Here is a 23916-nt window from a genome sequence, read left to right on the forward strand (position 1 = left end):
CCGCTGTTCCTGTGGAGCAGCTGGGCCGGCTGTGCCTGAGGGTGACAGAGCAAAGTGCGGCTTGGGGCTGTCAGGATAGAGAGGGAGGACTGGATCTCTTTTAGGGATAGTGGTCTCCAGCTTTCCACCTTTCCTTTCCAGACCTCTGTGAAAGCTTGAAAAGAGAGGTTGGGAGTTTAGGGGTGAGGACTGGGTGTGTAAAGAGACGATAATGCAGCTGGGGTGAACCGGCTCCTCTGAGAGCTGGCAAGGGACGCAGGCTGGTGCTGGGAGGTGGGTGGTGAGCAGCAGTCAGATAAGATTAACTGTGACAGGCAGGGCAAGGAGACTAGGACTCAAACCGGGAGATGGAGGGGAGAGGAGAGAAGCAGCTGTGGTGAGGAGCTTGAGGCCAAGAAGCAAACTGGTGATGGCCGGGCAGAGCAGTGACGAGGACGGTACAAGGACGCTGAGCTGAGGGGATGGGAGCCGGGTGCAGGGATGAAGAACGTGGTGAGGGGAACCATAGGCAGTGGTGGGGAGAAGCAGCTTGGACAGAGGTGAGGGGCTCGTGCCTGAATGAGAAACCTGAGGGCTGAGGTCTCAGGCTGGATGTGTGAGACTTGGGTAAGGGTTTGTTTACAGCAGAGACAGCATTAGGGCAGCGTAACAGGGAACAAGCACTGGAAGCTCGGATTTGGCAGTGCTGTAGGGTGTCTGTGACGTGCTAATTTTTAACAAATGTTTTTGGAGGATAAAGCTAGGATAATGTGTACTTAATTAATGACTTGGAACCTTAATTTTACTCTGCTTGGGTTGTTCACCTGTAAAGCTGAGGTACTAATACCCTTTGCTCTAACAACACTGGTGTGAAAAGAATTAATTAATTGTCGAGTTTCAGATACTGCACTGGAATAATTAACTTGGTCATGCTCTGTTTTGTCTTCAGAGAAGGATTTGAACTTGCTGGATTTACTGTTCAAGGTCTGCCTTGCATAGTAAAAATAAAAAATCAAATCCTTGTTTGTCACACAGGTATCGTTTGCTCTTTGTTCTTTGTGCACTGACTGAGGCAGGGGGACCCTCTGGAAAGCAGCATGTGATCCTGCAATTGAAAGTGGTACTGTAATGCGTACCTCTGGAGGGCCGAGCTAGGTGTCCCTCAGAGACTTGAAAGCTTTCAGCCTTTTAACTTCTTGTTCATATTCTTTTAATATAGCTAATCTTTTAATGTGTTTTGTATATGCAGTGTATTTTTTTTTTATGTGGCAATGAAATAATTAGTCAAAGTGGGTTTTTATCTTGTGTAAAACTGACCCTTTCCATCAGAGAGAAATGACTGGAGTCAAAATACAGTGAGCTGGGTGGGAATGAGTGAAATGAATCATCTCCAGTGGAAGAAATTAAAGGTCACTTGAGACATAATTATCGAACAATGTTCTGAGTCTCTGAAGATAGATAAACTACTGTTAACTTTGTCAGTGCCCAGAAGTAGTTTTTAGAATACTCATATACCCATCCAGCGTTCGCTGTTTCCACTGTTGTTTAAATTTGAATTATGATAGAGCGTTGTCTAGGAGGAAAACGAATCCAACATACTGATATGAAGATACAATTGTAAATCCTTGCAAAATTTCTTGTTGAGTATACCCTAATTTATCCCCCCCCCCCCCCCAAAAAAAAAAAAAGCTAAGTGTGAATTAAAACAGAAACTTAGTTGCACTGAACTACAGTGACCAATTTTCAATTTTTTTTTCCTATCCTGAATGTTGTCATGCTGCCTTCTGTTACTTGACATTTTTTGGGTTTCCCATCATGTCTATAATGATTAGGAAAGAATTCTGAGCACACATTGGCTCTGTCCTTGGCAGTTATTTTTGCTTTCCTGGGAGACAATAATTGTGCTGCTTGTCTATCTTCATTGCCACTGTGGTAAGTACAAAGGGGGATGTGGGAGAAGCACTTCAGTATTTCTGTAGTATGCTAAAAGCCTCAAATGCTTCTGGCAACCTGTTGACAAAGTCCTGTAATGAAGATAAGCAGAAAGAAAACAAAAGGTCTCTACTCTTCAGTGGGCAGAGAGGGGGCTAGAGAAATTAGTTTGTGATTTTGCCAGTAAGTGCCGCATGCTTCCCCATGGCATGACCATCTAGGTCCTTAAAATGGAAGTAAATCAATTTAGATAAAAGAAAGAATAACAGTCTGAGTTTCTTCTATCTTTGTCAGAAGGGAAACACAACAAAAATTGTCTCTCTTCTGCAGAGGATTTTGGTGAGCTGATACTCGTAAGTCTTATCATTCTGCATGCAATCAGGTTTTATTAACTACTTGTTGAGAAAAGGAGGGTTAAACCAGAGGAAGGATGTCATTCTGAAATATTGTACAGTGCAGGCTTGAGTGCCAGCCACAGCCCTGGGGAGCTGCGGTGCCAGAGCTGAACCTGCTCCTTGGAGCGAGTCCTGCACAGTGCCGAGTATCCCTTTGGGGGGGAATCCTGCCTGAGCTCAGGGCAAGCCCGTGCCACGGCCTGACGCTGCAGGTCTGGGCTGCTGGATGGGCACTGGGGTAAAGGAGCGGTGCTTGGCTCTGTGGAATGAACGTTTCTCAAAATGCAGAGGGAGGGAAAAGCAGCGCTGAAGAACTGGGTTCTCACTGCAGGCCGTGGAGGCAAGTGGCCCTTTATGGGTGCTTTTGTTCCCCAGGAGGGGACTTCTAATTTTCAAAACAATTTTAATGGAAATTTATTAGTATCTATTTGAGAGGAGTATTTACGTTTGTTCTGCTTGATTAAATTACTTCTAAGCAGAGCTACATCTTTTGCCTGGAAAGACGTGACGCTATTTAAAATTACTGTCAGATGAATGTAATGATGATGATGATGATTGTTTTTTAAGATTTTGTGCCTTAAAAAGGTACACAAAGGCAGATACAATCAGACTAAATGCAAGAGCCAGGCACAGACCACTTCCTGTGGTGAAAAACCCTGCTGCCTTCAACTACCTATCAAGAATAAAAATTAGATGTTACTTGAGGCCTCAACCTACTCCTTCTATGCCAAATTTTAGATTAATCTTGCCACCTGCAGTGTGGGTGTATAAATGACACAAGGGGGATGTTTTTTTCCTCTTATTTTTCATTTTTGCCACATAAATGGTGCGAAGTAATCATATCAAACTGTGCTGGTTTGTGGCATTATATCATGTGATTGCCTTGCATTTTGTAGCCTATTCAATGATATAAAATGCGGAACGTTAGATTTTTATTTTTTTTTTAATAAACGGACAAGAAGTGCTTTTGGCACCTGGTGTCCACTGAAACATTCATCTAAATCAGTAGTTATGTAGGCTGTGTACCTGCTAAAATGAGAGAGCTGATTCTGTGGTTCTGACAACAGAGGGATCTGTGATCACTGATGTGACTGCGGTATTTGACAATAAACCCAATAAACCCTGCGGCTGAGCGCTGGTGTTCTCGCTTCCCCAAAATGTCACATGGCAGTCTTCTTGTCCCCCATCCTCCCACCCTGCTTGATAGTGCTTCTTGTACGTAGTTACAGCTGTGTCTCCCATTGATCCTCCATGCCATAAATAGGAAAAAGTAGATAGGATTACTTTACTGAGCCCAAGCCCCCCCTGAGCATCCGGGTGACGCCTCTGTTTGAAGCTGTGAGTTTTCCACTTGGCATCAGTGGGAACAGGCACCTCCTGCAGCGGACAAGTTTCTGTTGTAAAGCTTTGTTGTGTTTCTTGCTCCCCATCACCCCCCTCCCTTTTCTTTTTCTTTTTGTATTTTGTAACCCATAAGGCAGCAAAGACTCTCAGAGTGCAACAAGCATAAAACCAAATCTCAGAGGTTAAACGCTCATTGTTTCTGTGACGAAAGGCCATCTACAGATGGCACACAGACCTGCCTCTGCTTCTGTCTCTCCGCTTTGGCTCGTTGTGCATAACAATATTGAAATTTTAAAGCCCGTTCTTGGGAGTAGGGATAATAACCAAGCCAAGATGTGTGGGAGGAGAGTGGGCTTTATGCGTGTGTGTCATGGTTTTTCTTGGTCTGTGGAGGTCTCCACAGATATTCATCATGCTGTTTAGAAAATGAAGCAGCACAGCCTTAAAACGTGACATCTAGAGAATAATTTAGTAAATGCCAATGATTTGGAAACCTCACGTACTATACTTTATCTCAAGTCTTCCTTTCAAAGGACTCTACTGACAAGCTGAGGGAGCAGGGCTCTGTGCGGTATTGGTTACAGTAATCTTATGAAAATAGGGGAAGTTCTTTAGGTTTGCTTCACTGTAATTAATGATGATGCCAGGAAAAAAAGTTTTTTTTTTTTTTTTTTTTTTTTTTTTTTTAAATAGCATTGCCCACAAATTTAAAAGTCACGGTCCTCTGTGTTAGCCTTTTGTTCTCTGATGCCGGCAGTGCTTTTAATGCTTTTTGATGTCTTGTGAGTACCAGCTTTCAGATGGGATATTCAGCTTTTCTAGCTTTATGCCATCCTAATTGTTTCAAAATGTAGTCATTAAAAAAAAAGTAAACATTATTGCTGGTGTTATTGCTAACGGCAAAAAATGCAAAAAAGGGGGACACATGTGGTGGTTCTATTTAAATAAAAGCTTATTTTCAGAAACAAAGGCTTATGGAGCAAAAGGGAGCTGTTAGTACCCCAAGCACGTTTGCTGTTACGGATGAACCCACAGCGATGGATGCTATCAAAGTTGTCATATTTTATTCATGAGTTGTGGTAGGCTTGGATGAAATAAGAAAAGCAATGCTCCAAATCATAATTATGGTGTAAAAAGATAAAACAGTTATTATTGTGACATTTTTGAAAATTCTTAAATCTCTCAAATAATTCATATAAAACTTGTGGAGAATGACTAAGTATGTTAGCTGTGGCTACGATTCCTTGTTGGGGGGTTGTGTGGAACACTTCACAGAGGTGGAATTTAGACAGATTTGGGGAGAATATATAAATGTGTGCTTATATGTGTTCCAAGAAACAAAGACAGCTAGAGTGTTGAATATAAACATAATTGTAAAGAGGCTGACAGCTGAAATTATACTTCAGTAGAGAGGGGCTTTGACAAATGTATTATGCCCCATGTTATTATCACGCGGTTAATAAATAAAGCAGACACCCAGGATTTAATTTTCTTTACCAATACCGTGGAAGTGATTTTTCTGAGGTAAAGAAAACAGAAGGGAAAATTAATTCATGAAACGCATTCGGTTAGTGTTTGTACAAATTGCAGAGAAAGAATAAGGAAACAAAAAAACATAAGATTTGAGTAATAAATGAACTAAATGTTTTAAAAGTAATTAAACAACTGCTTAGAGTGTCATATCACGGGAATTTTTGAACCATGAGCGCGCATCAGCATATGTTTACTTTGAACTTTATGGATAATTTCATTGCCTCAAGTTGGATTATTCTTGTGATATGGACTGGAAATCGGGAGCTCTGGGTAGGTGTAGGCAGGTCTGTTAGCTGCCGTAAGCAGCATTAAGCATTGTAATCTCTCTTTGCACGTGAAGAAACTGAGTCAGGTTGCTGAAGCTTCCCTGTTGACGAACTACTGAATTCTGGTGTTTTGAAGTGTGTCTTTAAGAACGCAAGTCTTCAGCAGGGAGGCAAATTCTGCTTTCTTTGTGGCCCTGCTGAGCTAGACTGGAATTCTCAGCACAGCCGAAATAATTTAGGCATTTTGGCTTCTTCTGTTTCTCTGGGATCTGGTACTTAAAATTCCTTTGAACATCCAGGTTCTTGGTTACCTGTGCCTCTCACATTCCTGTTAAACTTTGGAGCTTTAAAGCAGGTGTACTTGATACTATTTATTTTTAACACCTTGTCACAAAGCATGAGCAGCATTAATTATCACCTCAAAGAAAGAAGAGTACTAAATGAAAAATCAGAATTATTACATACAGCTTAAAAATACAAATAGATCATTCTCTGTACAGTCTATTGACAAAGCTGCAGTTTGTTTCCAGGTTAGAAATGTGCTAAAGGTTATAGTGGGAGTAAGGTGGTCCAAGCTGCAGTTATTTGTAAAACTTACCTTCTGTGTCTGATTTTTGGTTCTAGATGCTCCTCACTTTCTGGTACTGTCTTCACTTAGATGTAAACTTGTTCTAAATGTGGCTGAAGAAATGTGTTTTGTCAAGTTCAGTATGTGTTTGCATTTTTTAAAAATCATTTCTAGTTTGCTGTGATTTTGAGCTTATCTGGAAGAGTTTTGTGGAAGTGGAGTAAAAACTGCTGGGTTTGCTTTTGCACGAAGTCAGAACAGGAACAGTATTTTTAGGTGGCTCATTATCTTGTGTGGCATTAGCATTTAACATACTCTGAAATAAATCCCTGAAATGGACGGTGCTTCTGCAAAACGGCCAGCATTTCGGTAATGAGTCTTAGGAATTACTGCTCCTTCATGCTAACGTTGCAGACAGTGCTGCTGGCTCTGTTCAGACTTCTCCTCGTGATGGGATTGCTACTGTAATCCTTACTTTTTTTGTTTAACTGTGGTTATTTTCAAATTTGAAAATAGCAACCTTTACCTTATAGTCACACTGATGTGACGTGCTAGCTAATATAGATAAACAGTGGAAAAGAAGTTACAATCAGTGACTCCTGCACTAATTAACTAACAAGGCATGTAATTTGATTAACTCACATGATTTAAGAGCAGATGATGTGCTGTTAGCAGTAGCGTAACTTCTGGAGCATTTCTACCAGCACCGGAATAAGCAGTTAATTTAAGGGATCATCCATTTGTAAATAGTCTTGATTTCAGCACGAGTCCCTTGAGGACACAGCTGAGCCAACTTGCGAAGGCGAGCCTGAGCCCAGTAGCTGCTTAAAAGGAACCAAGGGAAAGGGGCTGCCCGAGCAACAGGTGATGTGCAGCGCTCCGCACATTGAGCAGCGTGGCTGTTCGTGTCAGGAAGCCTGGGGCAAAGCCAGTTGGCTCACTCAGGTTGTCCGCTTTTGCTCTGTACGAGCCACGTGGTCTGAAGATGGTGTCAGTCACCGTGTGATGCACGTGCCCGGGCGTGCTGCTCATGTGTCTGTTGCCACTGAGACAACTCCAGCACTTGCCTTGGTTGTTTGGTCTGTCTGGGTGGGAAGACAAGGGCCCGGGAGACAGGAAGATAGCAAGCCCACAGGTAGCAGAAGAGGGCAGCCCGTGCAGTGTAGGCTTTGCTACCGCTCTCTGCTTTCTCTGTCCCCTGTAGGACCTTGTTTTGGTTGGGACTTGAGGAAGCAGGTGGCTGCCTTCTCTCATGGCACGTATTCATTTCCAAGTCTTGTGCAGTATCTGGTGCTCTGCTTGCTGCGGAGTGCTCAGTTTCCCTGGTTCAGTTTGAAATGCTGATCAAACAAACAAGAGACTTCGACTTTCTGACAACTGCCTTATGAACTGGAGCGTGGTCATTCTAGCCAGTGCTCAAGTTGGGCAGCTTTCAAGAAGTGAAGAGTCTGAGATGAAGCTCCTAAATCAACTAAATTGGGGAAGAAATGGTGAATTGATAAGCGGTCCCTGATTTCCGTAGCCACTCAAAAATCTGACTTTTAGAACTGAGTTTGCAGTAGCTTTGCAAAAAGAATGGAATAGCTATATAACTTCAAATGCTAGATGAATGTTGTTAGGTGAGACCTAGTCATAAAGTAGTTTACAAACGTATATCACCATGACACCAATATATGAACACTTATTGCCAGGGTAGTTTTGCATCATGCAAAAGGAGAGTTTACTTTGAATTATGCTGTTTTCCCACCTTCTTTAGCAGAACTGCTTTTGCTGTATAGTCATGGGAACTTACCTTTTGTAACATTAGCTATTCACCCTGGTAATTGCTCCATCCTCTAATTTAATGAAAACCCATTAAACCGAAACAATAATTAAAATGAGACATCATCTCTGTAGGAGGTTTGCATTTTAAAATCACCAAGCATTTCACTGCAGATGGATCTTATTCTTGAGAAACAGTGTTGGAAGCAACATGTAAAAAGTGATTTATAATGAATAATCATAATTTAGAAAGCTGTGCTGTTGAACATAATTTCCTACTGTTTATTACTGACTCTGAGTGGAGCTAGCAAGGCAGAAGCGAGTAGAGCATTTAGAATGACTTTTCGTGCTGCTGGGAACACCTAGAAGCAAAGAGGTGCTGCTGAGAAAACATCCTGCCTTCTTCCAGCATAGTTTTGAAGAGCAGGGAGGGGATTTTTAACCCCTCCCTGGGTAGCTGGCAGGGGTCCCTGGGGAGCAGCACGGTGCCTGCTCAGCAAGCACCGCAAGCCTGCACACAAGCCTGCGTTTGTTTTCCTCCCTTGCCTTGGAAGCAGTGTGGGTGAGCAGCAGGCGTGTTGCTGGCTCTGCGCTCAGGTGACAGCCAGGCACGCTGCTGTGCAGCCAGGGGCTCTGTCTCGGGCCCCAGCAGCGATAGCCGAATTGAGCTTCCAAGGTGCTCTGAGGGATTCGTGCCTCTCTGCCTGTTCCTGTGACAGCAGCATATTGCCAAGTCTTGCCTTCTGTTGGCATGTGAGGAGAAGTGGTGTGAATCTTCCTCCTGCAGCTTCAAAAAAAAAATAAAAAATTAAAAAAAGGTGCTGTCTAGTGAGAACTGCATTTTGCCCTTGCTAGGCAGGGAAGGACAACTACCTGAAGCGTCTTCCTGCTTGGCAGTGAAATGACTTCTTCCTGGGCAGGATCCCTGTGGCTGCTGTTAGCATCCTTCTGTAAACTTCTGGATCAGTTTGTGGCCTGTCTGGGCTGGGGAGAGGTTTCAGAGGAGCAGGAAGCAGTGGGCATCGGGGGCTTTGTCACCAGCAGTATGTGGGGGTGGTTTGTTTGTTTTGTTTTTGACCATTTGTTAGGGAGAAGAATTGTGTGGACCCATGTGCAGAAAGGAGGCTGTGCACTGGATCCCGTTCGGACATGGAAGCTTTGATGAAGCTCCTGCCTTCGTTGAGAAGGGTTTTGTGACCCTGTCTTGTGTTCGCATCTTGGGCAACTTCTGGAAATGGCCTACACTTGTTTCAGATCCCATTTCTACGCTGTTCCATATTTGGAAAGCTGGTGTCTTAAAAAAAAATGATCACTTTTTTTTTGTTTGTTTGTTTTTTGTTTTTTTCTCCTTCATGTGGAGGTTTAAGTCTTACTGTGTTTTGCCCATAGCAAAGTAAAAGCCAATATGCTGCAATATTCAGCTCTCTAATGGCTATCACTAAGATCTGGATTCTCTGGTGTAGGGTTAATTTCTACTGGCTTGACTGGTGTGGCTGTGCAAAGGCTATATTTTGAAAGTATATTTAAACAAATAGCTTTGAAATGATTGAAGTTAGCAATAAAGCACTATGTTTTGCGTTCCCTACCAAAGTAAGGAAGTAAAAGGAAAAAGTATTCTAGCAGGCTAGTTAATGCTGAAACATAGCTATTGTTTCAGAAAATATGATCTGGTTTAGAACTGACTTTCAGTATTTTTCTCTAAAGGAAACATTTAGTAAAGAGTAATGATTTCTCGGATGGATTGGGATTCAGCTTGCATGAACAGATGTATACTTTTCATTGCTTAAAACTCTAGCCCAAATGATCACATAATTCCCTTCGCCTTCATACCATAGATTATTGACAGTGACATCCAAGTAAGTTTGGCAATAACTTTGCCTACTTTCTTTGCATCATTTTTTTTCTTTCTCTGACTCCTTTTGTCAGCTTCTTTGGGGTGTTGTTTTTTTTGCTCTGTTTCCAGTGGAGCTGGAGCCAGCATCTCCCTCTCTCTCACTTGAGGCCTCTAACTCAGTCGAAGCTACAAGTGACAGAAGTCTGAGGATTTAATTCTTAGTTCCCTGAGCTGGTGATACGTAGAACAGTGGAAACCCACAGAAAGATGCAAGCTGATTTTTTACTCAATTACTCAATCCTGAGTAGTCAAATAACGGGAACTGGAGTGACCCGTGTCTGACTCAGAGAGGTGGCTGAGCGTGGGATCTTGCTGCCACGCAGCAGGGGGCTGGCGACTGCCTCAGCTGATCCCAGCCCCAGTCCCGGTGTTGGATACTGCCCTGGTTCCTTCTGGCCCGGGTAGGGCTAGGCTGGAGCTGAGCCAGCTTGCAGGGCACCAGGCAGCTGGGGAGGAGGCAGGGCTGTGTCCCTGGGGATGGAACCCGCAGGGAGGGCATAGCTGGGTTGGCTCTCCTGGCACGCTGTGCTGTTGCTTTGTGTTTGGTGCTTCTTCCCTGGACCTGTGGTTTGCATGGCGGGGGGGGAGGTATGAAACCAAACAGGGGATGTGCACTGTCTTTGTCATAGGGGTGTCTTCTGCTTCTCTGTTTTGCTGAAGGTAGAAAGTTTACATGATGCTCTGGGTGATTTGTATCTGTTGAACTTTAAAATAACTGTGTAAGATTGCTTTTTTTTTTTTTTTTTTTTTTTTGCCTGTTTTCTTTTAGAAGCATTCTACTATGTTTAAAAAAACCCTCCAGACAGTCAGTATTTCAGATTAAGAAAATATAATCACATAGAAGGGCATATGAAAGTCGTATCTACTTTTATTTATTTATATTATTTATTGCTGAGATTGTATTATCATTCAAGCATGAAGCGGTGTTTCACCGAAGATTACTGTATAAACCTATATTGTTCTATATTATGTAGGAAATACGGCATTTCATTACAAGCAGACAGTTATTTTTATAGACAGCATAAAATGTATTTTCCCCCTCAGGCACCTGCAGTGAGGAGGTGTATCCTTTCTCAGGGTGGTAGTGTTGTTATTATTATTTTTTTTAAAGCATGAAAATCAACTTGCAAATAGAAAGCTCTTACTCCAAGTGGATCATACTCCTAGTTTATGAGTGTGGTGCTTTCTGCAGAAATCAAGCAGAATACAGCCCGGTGACATACCCGGAGGTGGTGTAGCACTGCCGGAGAGGTGCCTGGGGGCTGTCTCATGGGGCAGGAGACGGGGGCCGGTGTGGAGCTGCCTGGGCACTGTCTTCGATGAAGCCTTGTACAGCTCCAGGCTGCAAGCCCTGGAGTGCGCTTGGCACCCCAGCAGTCCATCACCTCCATAATGCCCCATGGAAGCAGATTTCTGCATCGTTGCAAACCTCCGTGGGCTCCTGTGCTCACAAATCCAAGAACCAGCTATTGCGTTGCATCTGCCACATCCCTGCAGATTTGCTGGGAACCCCCCTTGTTGCAGTTACTTAGGTTTCCTTATGGTGAAATCATCTGTGCTGGGGTTTCTACCCCTGCAAGTGTGTTTTTTTGGCTCTCCAGTGAGGGGATGGTCCTGTGCACTGGGACCTCCTTAGCCTGGCAATGAGTAGAGCTACTCGAATTGAGTAGCACTGGATTTAGATTTTGTTATTTTTAAAAAGCCTGGTTAAATAACAGCCTTCTTATGGATTATATCAGAATAGTGTTGCAAATCAGGACCTAAGTAATGTTTGCTAGTTAGTGGTTTGAATCCAAGATTCTTGATGATTTCATACCTATGGCATATACTGATTTTAACCAACAGAGGGCTAATGTAAGGTGTATTTATGCTGTGTAAGGTGTATTTAGACTGTGAACTGGTGTAGAATATAACATGGTATTTTGAAGTATGTTTCTAACTGGAGTAGTCAGTGCTTTGGTTATTCAGTGGTGATTTTGACTAAGGAGCCCTTGTTTTTTGTAGAAGGTTGGGTGGGTAGATGAGGGGATGTGGCTTTATGACTTGGTCCCTTTGTGATGAGAAAATGCTGGATTTTTCCCAAGGCTTGACCTTTTTACATGTGTGTTCCACTGACAGCACTGCCTATGTTTTCATGTGATTTTTTTTTGAGAACTTCAAATAGGCAATATTTTATTTCTTATGATTGTAACATTAAAGGAAAAAAAAAACACACAAAAAAAACAAGATTTCGTGAGATATAAAGGTTCTTAACATTCAAAACAAGAATAGCTCTCCTCAACTCTCAGCATTTGGAAATTCTATCTCCGAGTCTCAGTTGCACCTCGGTACTTGGTTTTCTGTCTGTGTAGACAGCCGGCTGGCTGTGCGTTTTAACTTGTCAGAGTCATTTACAGCCAAAAGTGAGTTAAGTTAGTGGGGTAGGGAGTACGCTTACCCATTCAGTGTAATAGGGGAAAACTTCCTGATTTATGACACACAGTTCTGTGTCTCCTGCCAGCTGTTACGAAGAGGACTAGGGAGTATTTATGACCACTAATAACATCTGCTAGGTAAGTTAGGTAAGGATAATGATACTGTTAACGAAATCTTGTAGGTGAATGCAGAATCTGCTCTTCTGTGCTGGATACTTTCTTCTGTTTCCCTTTATGATGGCAGTGGAAACTATTTCTGTTCTCTGAAGCTTTGTCCTCTTATGATGGAAGTGGCATTGGAGAGACGAATAGCTTGATGCTGTAAAGTGGACCTTATATTTATTTATCAGGTGAATTTGAGCCTCTGGCAAAGATTTTTAAATGATGACTGGTGATTTTTGATGTCTAATTTGCAGTACTTTTCAGAGGTGAGCTTCTCAAAGCACAAGTGTGTTACGGATTCTGAGTGTGTAGGCTCATTTGAAGGGCTGTAAGCTGTGCGGAAGAAGTGGAGACATCCAATTACAAAACATGCTTGAATACTTTTTCCTTGGAGTTTGGTTTCAGTCCATGGAATTCCCCCAGCAGTCTGTATTTCTGAGTTTCAGGCAGTTTGCAAGCCAGTCTCTCCTCTTTCGGTCTGCAAAGCCTCATTTAATGATACTTTTTTTTTTTTTTCCTCCCCTGCAGTGGAATTCTGAATTGTAAATCTCGTCACTCCTTTGTGTCTTATGGCATTCATGCTGGGCCAGATTCTCAGGATTCAGTAGAGTTATATGGTTTTCTACCAGCTGAGAATCGGTGTTGGCATTTCTGGCTTCAAAGTAAACCTTTCTGAAGGAAGCTCACTGGGTTTCTAATTGATTGTGACATCCAGGAACTGCGAGTGGCACAGGTCTCGCAAACGTGTGACAAAGGCCCAGCATGCAAAACAAGGCAAGGGGTGGGAAGGTTGAAATGCTGTGATTCCTCCTTTTTGTCATTAATCATCAGTGGTGGTGATGGGACGTTGCAAATAAAAGGATGAAATAAAAATGAATGTGTTGGGAGACAGTGCATTTAAATCTTAGAAGATCAAATATGAGAAGGCATGCTGCCGCTTGGACATCAGCAGGGTTAGTGAGACTGAAATATTTCTGGATCTGCCCGGTCAGACTGTAGTTTAATAAATATTGCATGAGCTGTCACGCTTTGCTTGTTTAAACTGAGAAATCCCTGAAACGGTAGCAGATTGCAAGCGTGTCTTCTATTTATTTCTTGGGCAGAAGCTCAGCCATATAGCATTATTAGCAATAATACATCTCTGCCTTACACAGTGCAAGGACAGGTTTCCTCTGATGTACGATGGAAAGATGGTAACGGGCTTGGTGGTAAAAACTGAAACTGGAGCTTAGTGAATTGTGCTGGGAGAGGCAGCGCCTGAGATTTCTCAGAGTTTAGGAGCCCATTTATCTGACTGCAGCACACCTTCTTTACAACAACTTAATCTGCTCACAGCAGACACAAATGGTTCAGCATCCCGTTAAAAATTGTCAGAAAATCAGTAGCTGACCAGTTGTGAACTTGTCAAAGTGACAAGCGGGAATGCTGACGGAGGCGACATTGGGGTTTTTGCACTAAACAACTGCAATGGTGGTGTGTGGTAGGTGACTCTCAAAAAAGAAATATGTCAATGGCAAAATGAAAAATGTAATCTGTATCTTTCTGACTTAGCATTTCTACTGGACTGTTGTTGCCACTCTCCTCCCCTTTTATTTATATATATTTTTTTGAATAAAATTCTTAGATATAGAAAGAGAAATCCATGCAGCGCCCCATGTGAGTGAGAAGTTAATTCAGCTCTTTCGGAATAAAAGTGAGTTCACGTTTCTGGCCACTCTACAACAGAAGGCATCGACTTCTGGAGTTATACTGTCCATCCGTGAGTTAGAGCACAGGTAAGAGGAAATTATTTCTCTCTAGTAGTTGCAGTCTAAAAGGTGCTGAATGCTCAGTACTCTGTTGTGACTGTGTTGAAATGGTGGGTTTATAATCTGACATGTAAATTAAAGCCTCTTGATGTAATTTGCAACTTGCTAGGTTTTTTTCTTCTTTTTTTTCAAGATCAAAACCACATTGCATAGACAACATGCATTTTGGAAATTGCAAACCTCATAATGCAGTTTCTCCTATTTATCATGTGCACTCTGGAGTTTGCTTTTTCATAAAAGTTAAACTTGCATTCTCATGTTTCACTGTTTTTAAAAATGTTTTAAAATAATATGTTTGCTGTTTTTGAAATTCAGCTCTTATGCTATATTTCAAACCTGTGCTTCCATATGGCGATGTGTATGTTTGCTTCCTGGCATGAATACAATATATTCTTATTTCATGTGTGATTTTTTTTTTTTTTTATTGTCAGTGTTGGAGAAAAAGAAGAGGTCATTTTCATTAGCTGTTATAGTGGCAGACATCAGTTTGTTTAAAAACAACAACAAAAAAAACACACCAAAATTATACCTTCTATTATTATAGGTCATAATGATTTCTCTGATGTTTTGATGTTTCAAACTGTGTGTTGTGTCAAATAGTCTCCTGCTGTCTTGAACTTCTAACTTTGGAAAGATCAGTTTGCTATATTAACAGATATTTTTTTCCCCCATTTTTCATTTAAGAAAGAGTACACTGAGGATAGCCATTGATACTGTGTCACGTTTGGGGACACACATATGTACTTGTCAATCCAAGGTCATTCTAGACAGGCAATATTATACAATGCAAGGGGCATAGTTTTTAGATATGGCCTCTACTGAGTTTAGCTGCTTAACTTCTTTCTCTTGGCGGTCAGAGACAGCGGCTGGTAGAGAGATTCACTATGCAGGAGTAATCTTGATTGAATAAAATGCACTGCTGATGTCCTTGGCCCTGAGGTTATCTCTAGTATTTCGTATTAATAGACATCCGTTTAAAACTATGTGTAGTTGAAGAATTGGATGCAAGGCTCACTTAAATCTTTGTACTTGTATGCAGGAGCCAAAGTAGTTTTAAGTCTGTGTAGTTCTATGTAATGGCCAGAACAGACACGGCCAGCATTGCTAATGGCTGCTGCTACATTCTGAAAGTCAGATGGATTACTGCAATTATCCGTCTTTCCCAGACTGACTGTGTATCACTTAAAACAGGCTCATTGTTTCTTTCCCCAGTGTCTTAAGTTGCTACTTGGACCTTGATAAGGATAGTGCTTCCAGACACGTAGGTCTGACATGACAAAAATTAATAAAGTGGAAGAAAATGGGGAAAAAGCTTTTTAACACTGGAAAAGAAGATTAGAGAGCAAAGATTGGGGGCACTGCTGAAGAGTACCCTGCTTACATAATAATAATGTAATGGCAGAACGTTCAGCTTGTTGTTGTTTCTATATTTTTGGGTGCACCAGCCGCTCAGGTCACTCTAGACTTCAGCCTCATGTGTGAACTGAAATGTGCACAGGCCCCTGACATGCTGGTAAACCTTTTTAAAAATTGTTGCTCTATTTAAATCACTGTTGCTCAATCAAAATTACTGATTTTTATAATTATTTTGATTATCTGTTCACACTCTTTTTAAAGCTTTTTTCATCCTTCTGTGCGTCTGTGAAAATAGACAGTACAAAGAGATTAGTTTATAAAAAAAAACACAAAAAAGATTGTTATATTTCATTGTGACTAAGGCCTGTGAGAACAAGTATAAGGGTATCTTATTACCTAACCAGTATAGTTTTTGACCATGAAAAATCCAATAAGTTCCCTCTGATGTACAAAATAGGAAATACTGTAGTTTATGGCATAGGGGTATTCAACTTATTAGTACGCCCCAAATTGCACAATTAAAAGTTTGAGACTACAGGACACGGAGGAGGTCAACAAGACCTGAATAATGGGAGCAGCTGTGTTAGTTGTTGGTACAGGAGTTCATATCTTATGCAAGACCTTTTTTATGCACACAGGTCTAGTAGTTGGCATAAATATTTCATGGAGTAAAACCTATTTTATACATATATATATATATATTAATAAAATCTAAGTTACATGTGCCAGCATAATTAGTTCAGAAGGCTGTTTTACATGATGTTTGGAGTGGAGATAATCACCATAAGGTACAAGAGAAAACTTTTTGCCTTTCTGTAGCGCATATTAGCAGGAGTTTGTTCTTCATAAATAGCATGGAACTTTGAAACCAAGATATCTATGGTGTTTTAGAAATACATAGGTAAATGGATCCTAAATCTTTACAAATAACATACAGAAATTGAATGTAAAAGGTATTAAAGTAAGATGAAAACACCTTTCCTCGAAGTCAGTCATTCGGATAAGCTGTTTTGTTACACTAAGTGGGTATCTCTCAACATTTAGAGATTAGTTGTTAATTTATATGATCCTTTGATGGACAGGATTTATATTGCATAGAAGATGATAAATGCGTCTTTGTTAATATTTTATCTTGTTGAATCAGCTTGATGATAAAGATTTTGTTTTCATGATCCAAATGTATTAATATACAGCTTGGGAAATGGAAAGCTTAATTAACACAGATTAAGTCTAATTGAACAGTCTGTTAGTATGTGCAGACTGTACTAGTTATCTGGAATACAAAGTGAAAATCTGCAGATTATATTTTTTTTCTAAATTTCAAAGGACAAAATGTAATACAAGATGTAGAAACATGTTACTTGGGGATGCAGAAACTATTATCTTTGTTGGATAACTATGCTAGTTTTTTCTATCTTGAAGATCTTGGTGAGATGTTTTGATCATAGCTTTTCATTCTTTCAACCACCAAGAAGCTTGGAAAAGGCCATTGAGATACTTGAAAACCCACCCATTAAGAGTCCTTATTTGAGTAGTGATTTAGTACAGTTTCACCGAAGTTGTATGTTTGCTCCTTACATGCTTTGGTCTTGCATGGTCCAAAGCCCCATAATATAACTTAAATGGGAGTCAGCATTTCCTCTGAGCTGTTTACTCCCTGGACTGGAGGCGTAGTCATAGCTCCATCCTACTGCTGTCTGAGATGGGTCTCTGGAGAGATCTGCCAAGGATGCTTAGTTACCCAGGCTAGTGCTGTCCTGGCTGTCACCGGAGGAGCTGACTATGATTTCTTGACCTCTCGGGGGCACAATTTAAAAAGAATTGGCTTCTGTAATATTTTTTTCTTGCAGCTGTGAAATTTTTTGCCACAAATACTAGTAATAAAATAACAACAATAAAAAAAAGCTATAAACTTTTCATTTAATATCAGATGACTGAGTGGGCAAATAAAGCATTTGTTTACTTAGAAGATACCAAGAATGTACAAAACGAAGAGTTTTGGTGCTTGGAAAGAATGGGTGAGGCACCCAATGAGAACAGTGAGCATGGGTCTGTGTTACTGGCCATCCCGCTGACTGGCTTATGACATTTTCAAATGATTTACTGCCTAAGTTTTCAATAATGATATTTTGATGGGTTTTATTGTGTGTTGGAGAAACTACTACTCATGTCCTAAGCCTTTTAGGCCTTAAGGTATCAGGAAGGTTTGAGTCCAGAGTACTTTTTTTTTTTGCTATTGTACAGATCTAAATGTTCTCAAATCAGATAGGTAGAACAAATACACATCCCCTGTGGTTCTGGTACTCCCCTGAAAGGAAGCAAGAGGAAACAGTCTTGACTGAAGGTTATCCATGAGGTGGCAGCTGGCAGCCAAGCTGTTATCTGGTTGTGATGTGGGAGGCAATAACTCTGAATCAGGTTTTCTAACCTTTCATCAGACAAAATTCCCTTTTGACTTCTTGAAAGTAACCTGTCAGGTATTTACTTGCTCTGTAACAAACTGCCCTCCAAAGAAAGATGTTCTTCATAACCGTTGGTTTTATTTTTGTGAAAAGCAGAGAAGTTGGACATCGTTATGCAGAGTGAGTGAAAATAAACTAGTAAGCGAGCCATTGCCCAGGAGTTACTCATGAGAAATAAAATAAAACTCTTATTGACCTTCTCCTCAAGGTCTTGTTATACACATTTTTCAAAGTCCCTGAGTCTTGATTGGAACTTAGTTTCTTTCCCCCCTTGTCTTCCCACAGAAACTATTGTTGCTTTCGTCAGTAGACTAAAGGAGCTTGAAGAAAACAAAAAAAACTTTGTTTTACTATTTTGTGTGTGTGTGTCCTGGGTCTTCTCTCTTTGCTTTATGTTTATCAATACTAACTTTCTGTCCACGTGTGGTGTTATTATTTCTGAAGGGTTTTCTGAGTATAGAGTCCCCCCTCCCCATTACAGAACTAGAGAGCGAAGTATGAAATAAATGTTTCTATGATTGTCTTATAGAGAGCACTAAAAACTTTTTGTGTTTGTTTTTATTCCTTTAATTCTTTTTTATTCTTCTATTTTTTTTTTAACGTGAACCTATGCTTAGGAACTGACCTTCAGAAACTTTGTCATGTCAGATACTTGTAAACTTGCAAGCTAATTGTACTGCTATAGTGCGATGGATTTATTGAGTGGAGAATTTGGCCCTTTGGTACATAACAGGCAGATGTATTGGTATAAATATTCTGAGGGATGATGATAAATGTATTAGGCTGGGAGTGAAATATTTTTATTTCTAGCAAGTCAGTTTTGGTTGGGGAGGGGAGATGGGTGAGACTTCCTAATAAATTATTTCTTCCCAGTTACAATGTGAACAGCTTCTCAGACTGTAGTGGAGTAGATAGAAAGCTCTACATGCACAAATGACAATTGGAAGGCTACTGGACCTTCCAGTCTTACATGATGTTAGATTTAAAACATAAATGGGAAACAAGCTAGTTAAATGCTGAAACCTAATTAATGGAAAGAAACCTGAGCAAGTGACTTCTGACCCCAGTTGTAAGCCTGAAGGACTGGATGTACTCTATGCTGCATTTTAGATCAATCTCTGCAAGATGTGTATAAGCACAGTGGATTCTGAGATGCCCAGTATTCAAAACAAAGGGAAGGAAAAACTCGGCAGATGTTTCCATTTTACTTTATCTTTTAGGATAACGGTCATATCTTCATCAATATTCATATGTAGAATTGCTAAATTGGCAAGATGATTAGAGAATGTAAAGATCCAGCTTTACTTCTGTCCCTCTGAACTAGGTATTGTGAAATACGAGAGGCACCTACACAGTTTCCCCCCTGCCTCCCAGAGAGACACAAGCTGGTGAGTTTTTCTTCCAGATTTTTTTTTCCCCAAAAGCATTTTAGAGAATTGTGCCCTCCTGCTTCTGTCCTCTGGGTTCAAGTATGCAAAAGAGAGAAGTGAAGCAGAAAAGTTGTATTCTATACATGTTCCACTGATTTCAGTGGTGTGAAGGAGTTACAGCTTGAGGAGCTACCTTCTATCTTGTGGCTCCCTGCTGAGAGCAGGTGTTTTATGTACCCTAGGATGGCAATTGTTGTCTCTCCGAAGCATTAACATGCTGCTGATAACCAGCTGTTGAAGCACATTGTTTGGACCTTGTTAACAATTGAAGCAGAATGGCTGATAGTTGGAAACTCTTTAAAATTGGATTTGGACAGTGCGGAAATGTTGTGGTCAGCCAGGAGCAGGATGTGTAGGTCCCCTTGGAGTCTTCTCCAACATGCCGAGTTATTTTGTTTGCTTGTTTTATGATCTTCTGATAGAGGCAAGGCACTGAAATGCCTCTAATTTAGGCTGAAGGCAACTTTCTGCAAACTGTGTCCTCTGAATTTTGGCTGCTCACTGAGACTGTAACTTTCCTAGTTAACAAGAGGCTTAGATGTTCACACTACATTGCTCATAGAGGGTCACTTTCTTAGTTGGATGCTAAGCAGGCAGTGCCCCGTGGACAGGAGAGGGTCACAGTGCCTGCCCGAAGGACTCACCCTGCAAGCTGCCAGTGCCCTGGTGGCACTGGGGAGAGAGAGGGGAGGTGGGAAGGTGGTGTGGGGCAGGCAGAGGCTGGGGGCACCCTGAGGGGAGCTGTGAGCAGCTGTGTTGCTGGGCCTTAAGGCAGTGGAAAGGGAAAGGCTTTTGCTGGGAATCTAACAAACGTATGGCACTTGCCGTAATACAAAAAATCACTGGAAAGCTGCTGAATTTCAGAGCAAGATCAGAGGGAAGAACCTTCCTTGTAAGCACATTGCAATTAGGACAGGATAATTTGTTTTCAAATATTTTAGTTTGACTCTCAAGTGGCAGATTTCATTAGTTTAAAAGGCTATGCTATTCTCTTTTGTTTCATTAAAATCTGGTATTTAAGGATTGTGGATCTGGGGATCCCCTGAGCCGAGTTCTTGCCGCAGCGGTGGGCACTGGGGAGGGACTGAGCAGGGTTGTGCTGGGCTTTGCTTACAGCTCTGCTGGGGGCTTTCTGGTCACGCTGGCACCTCCAGGCTTCTGCATGCCCACAGTGACCCTTCAGCTAATGCTGCCTTGGAGTCCTGCGGTTAGCCACAGAAAAACTGGCAATTCCTACTTAGAAAGCCCATAGATACAAACACTTTGTGGACTGCAGATGGTCCACTGGAGCACTGGGGAAAATAACCCTCAGTCCAGGCATTTTAGGTGATGAGCCCTTCAAGGACCACTTGAGTAACCCACAGAGTGCCACTGTGGATTGCATTCCCTGCTACAGACACAGTAATTGTGAGTGCTAAGTGACCTGGTTCTGGAGCAGTGTTATGTGAAGAAGTAATTCTTTGTTGTTGTTCTTGTTGGGTTTCTTTGCTGTCAGATTAGCTCCTCGGGTTGACCTGCCCTTAGTGCAACTGAGTGGCTAAATCTGGTGCAAAGTATAAGGTAGGAAAAAGCGTGCAAGAAAGCGAGGCCATCCCTTGCGGGGTGGTTACACTAGGCTGCATCCTTTACTGCAAGATCAACGCCTGCTTTTTGTGAGGGGACGAAATCAAAATTTCTCCCACTATTTGGCTGCATGATCACTTCTTGCAGGAACTTAATTTAGCAGATTATCGGTTTTGTTTATCTGTGCATGAGGACTTCTATTTATTTATTTTGGTTGTAGCAGCCTAAGGAGTTAGGATTTTACCATCCTTCAAATAATGGACTCTCTTCAACCCTACTGACTGTGCTAGTTCTGAAGCCTGCTGAGATGCTGTGCTATTTTCAGGGGCAGTGTGTTACTACCTACTAGTTTTACAATGAACGGGGGAGGGACCATGTCTTTCAGACAGTAGGCAGGTAGCACCCACAGCAAAGACAGATATTTAGGCACAAGAAATGGAAGCAAAAATGCATAAGCACAATCCTTACAACACATGCCACAAAAAAGAGTAGCTGCTTTGTACCTCGAGCTGCATTTTAGCTGGCAAGCAGATGTTGGGGGTCACTTTTTATCTTTATCTGATCAAAGAAGAAAGTAAATTTGTATTCGTGTGACTTATGCTTAGTTGGAGGTACACAAATACATACGTTGAACATTGTAAGTGTTCTAATACCTTGCAGCTTGCGTGCCCAGCTGCCGTGTAGATTTGTAGAACAAAAGACAAAATGTTTATTACAGCACATGTCGCTTGTGGGTGGTTATTGAGAAGTGTTTCAAGGTAGGCTGATATAATGCGATTCCCATTGTCCTTGGAGTAATCATAATGGAAAAAGAAAGATGTTTAATGGGCTGGGTTTTGTTCTGTGTATTTGAAATAAAAGAATACAAATGTTTGAAAGAAGTGTGTTTAGGTAGACAATAGCACAGTGAAGTAGAACTTCAGTGTTTTTAGTTTTTGGAGATTTGAAAGAAATTAACATTTTAACTTTTGGCTTGTATTGGATTTGCTGGTATAGGAGTAATACTTTGGAGTTGCAGGTGATCAGAGTCTTTGTCTGTGAAACATGTGGGATTTCGCGTTTTCTTTTGTAGAAAGTTAATCTGTTTTTTCAGCAAGATACTTCCACTGTTACAGATGATCCCTTTTCTATTCAGCATACCTTTTGTGCTACCTGATGGCAGTCTGGTTTTGCGCAGAGGCTTTGATATCAGTACATAATCTCTGCCATTGCACTAAGTCTTTAATGCCACGTAAGTGAAGATTTTCTATGCATGGTTTTACTGTGCAGCCTCTCAGTCTGTCCAAATTTAAAACCAGCTGCAGAAGGTAGCTGTGTGGTTTGTGAGTATGCATATGTAGCAGAGGACTAGATATATGCACTTGAACGTGAAAGAGCGTTTCTTGAAAATCTAGTGGTTGACAGTGCTTCAGAGCTTGGGATCTTTATCCTGTCACTTTTTAGTAACTAGGGGTACAAAAACAGTGCCTGTGGAAGCAACAGAGATATTTGCCTTGACAGCTGTACCATGCTCTAGTTTTTGCATCCTTATAGAACTGCAGTGACAACTGCAAGGTGAGTGTTTACTTCTGTTTGAAGTCAGATGCCTCTCTTGCTTCCAAGGCACTGCTTTTGCTCAGTATGGCTTCATTGACAGTGGTGATAGTCTTGGGCACAGGCCTGCTGGTTTACCTGCAGAATTTAGCATAGCATTGCCTGTGCCTGCTGTCAGCCTGACTTGCTTTCCACCAGGGGAGCGTTAGAATAAGATCTCAGTTTATTTTCTGCTGTTGTCCAGGCTGAGCCACTTGGCTGCCCAACCAAAATAACAATGTGCTGCGTGTACCACTGTGCACGCAGACTCAGTGGTCAGGAACACTAAAAATCCAAAAGCCAATGATCTGAGATTCATCACAGAACCTCTGTAGATGGAAAATGATGCAGTCAGCGTGGTAATGGATAGAGATTTTTGGCTGTTGTTTCTGAATACATCCAGAAGTGGTTCTGAAAAGATGTTAAAACACAGTCTTGCCTGAAGCCATTTTGATTACTAAACATCATTAAATGTTCTGATATTCTGTTTGGCACGATGCTATTAAATGAAAAGGTTGTGTGCACAAACACGTGCAAAGAGGCAGATGGGTGTAGAAGCTTCCTGAATTTAATTTCTGTTTGTTAACTTCAAATGGGCTGGACTTAGAACTTTGCTTGAATTTGTTTTGCTATTTAAAAAATAGGCGGGGTGGAGGGGGAAACAAGTGCCTTGACCAGACTGACAGAACCTGCCTGAATCTTGTGTTCAATAACACCATTGAACAAGCCTGATTCTTGTTATGGCAGTGACTTTTCCAGCAGTTGAGAGAGCTGATGTTGCGGTGTGATGTTGCGCTGCATCACGTGCCAGGTGAGCGGTGACTCCATCCTTGAACTCCTGTGATTTTTGTGACCTTATCCCATTAAGCAGATGCACAAGTGTTTTGACTAGATGATAACCCCAAGTTTGTACATAATCGCAGGGATGCCATCTGTGCCTGCTGCCTTGCCCTGGGACATCTGTTCAGTAGCTCTAAGAGCATCTGCTGCAAGTGCTGGTGCTGCTCCTTGAAAGAGGCTGTGGGGCTTCATTTGGCACTTGATCAGGGATGACGGAAGTTGTAAAGTCAGAATAAAAACTCTGCTCTATTTATGTTTGGAAGTGATAAAGGGGAAAATTTCCTGAATGAAATGCAAAAAGTAGTCATGCCTTAGTTCCTAGAACCAAAGCACTTAATCAGGCTTGTGCTTACCAGATGGTGCCCTGTCTTCACTGTGCAGTGTTTTAGTGTCTCATGATAGGTGCTAGCATCATAGGGATCAGAACAAAAAGTGCTGTATGCACTCTAAAGATGTTCACAAGTACACGTATCCCAGTGTTGTACTCAGGGTTGTGTCTTGTTTGGAATCTGTGAGCCCTCCTTCCTTTGGCCACTTCGACACCATGAGATCAGTAATGCCTTTGAATGGAAGGTCATGTTCTTTTGTCACAGGTGAAAATCCCTGCTCTGGTAAATAGGATGAATACACGAATATG

General features: G+C 41.5%; 1 protein-coding gene across 4 annotated transcripts in view; it reads left to right on the forward strand.

Annotated features, from left to right (window-relative positions):
- Positions 1–23916, forward strand: part of NELL1 (neural EGFL like 1) — a 284792-nt gene that overhangs the window by 11280 nt on the left and 249596 nt on the right. For all 4 annotated transcript variants that reach the window (XM_013102879.5, XM_027458303.3, XM_027458304.3 and 1 more), the window contains exon 3: positions 13873–14023. In XM_013102879.5, the coding sequence (XP_012958333.2) occupies positions 13873–14023 (151 nt within the window). The remainder of the gene's footprint in view (positions 1–13872; positions 14024–23916) is intronic.

Source organism: Anas platyrhynchos, chromosome 5 (genome assembly GCF_047663525.1).
Source record: "Anas platyrhynchos isolate ZD024472 breed Pekin duck chromosome 5, IASCAAS_PekinDuck_T2T, whole genome shotgun sequence".
Taxonomy (NCBI): Eukaryota; Metazoa; Chordata; class Aves; order Anseriformes; family Anatidae; genus Anas; species Anas platyrhynchos.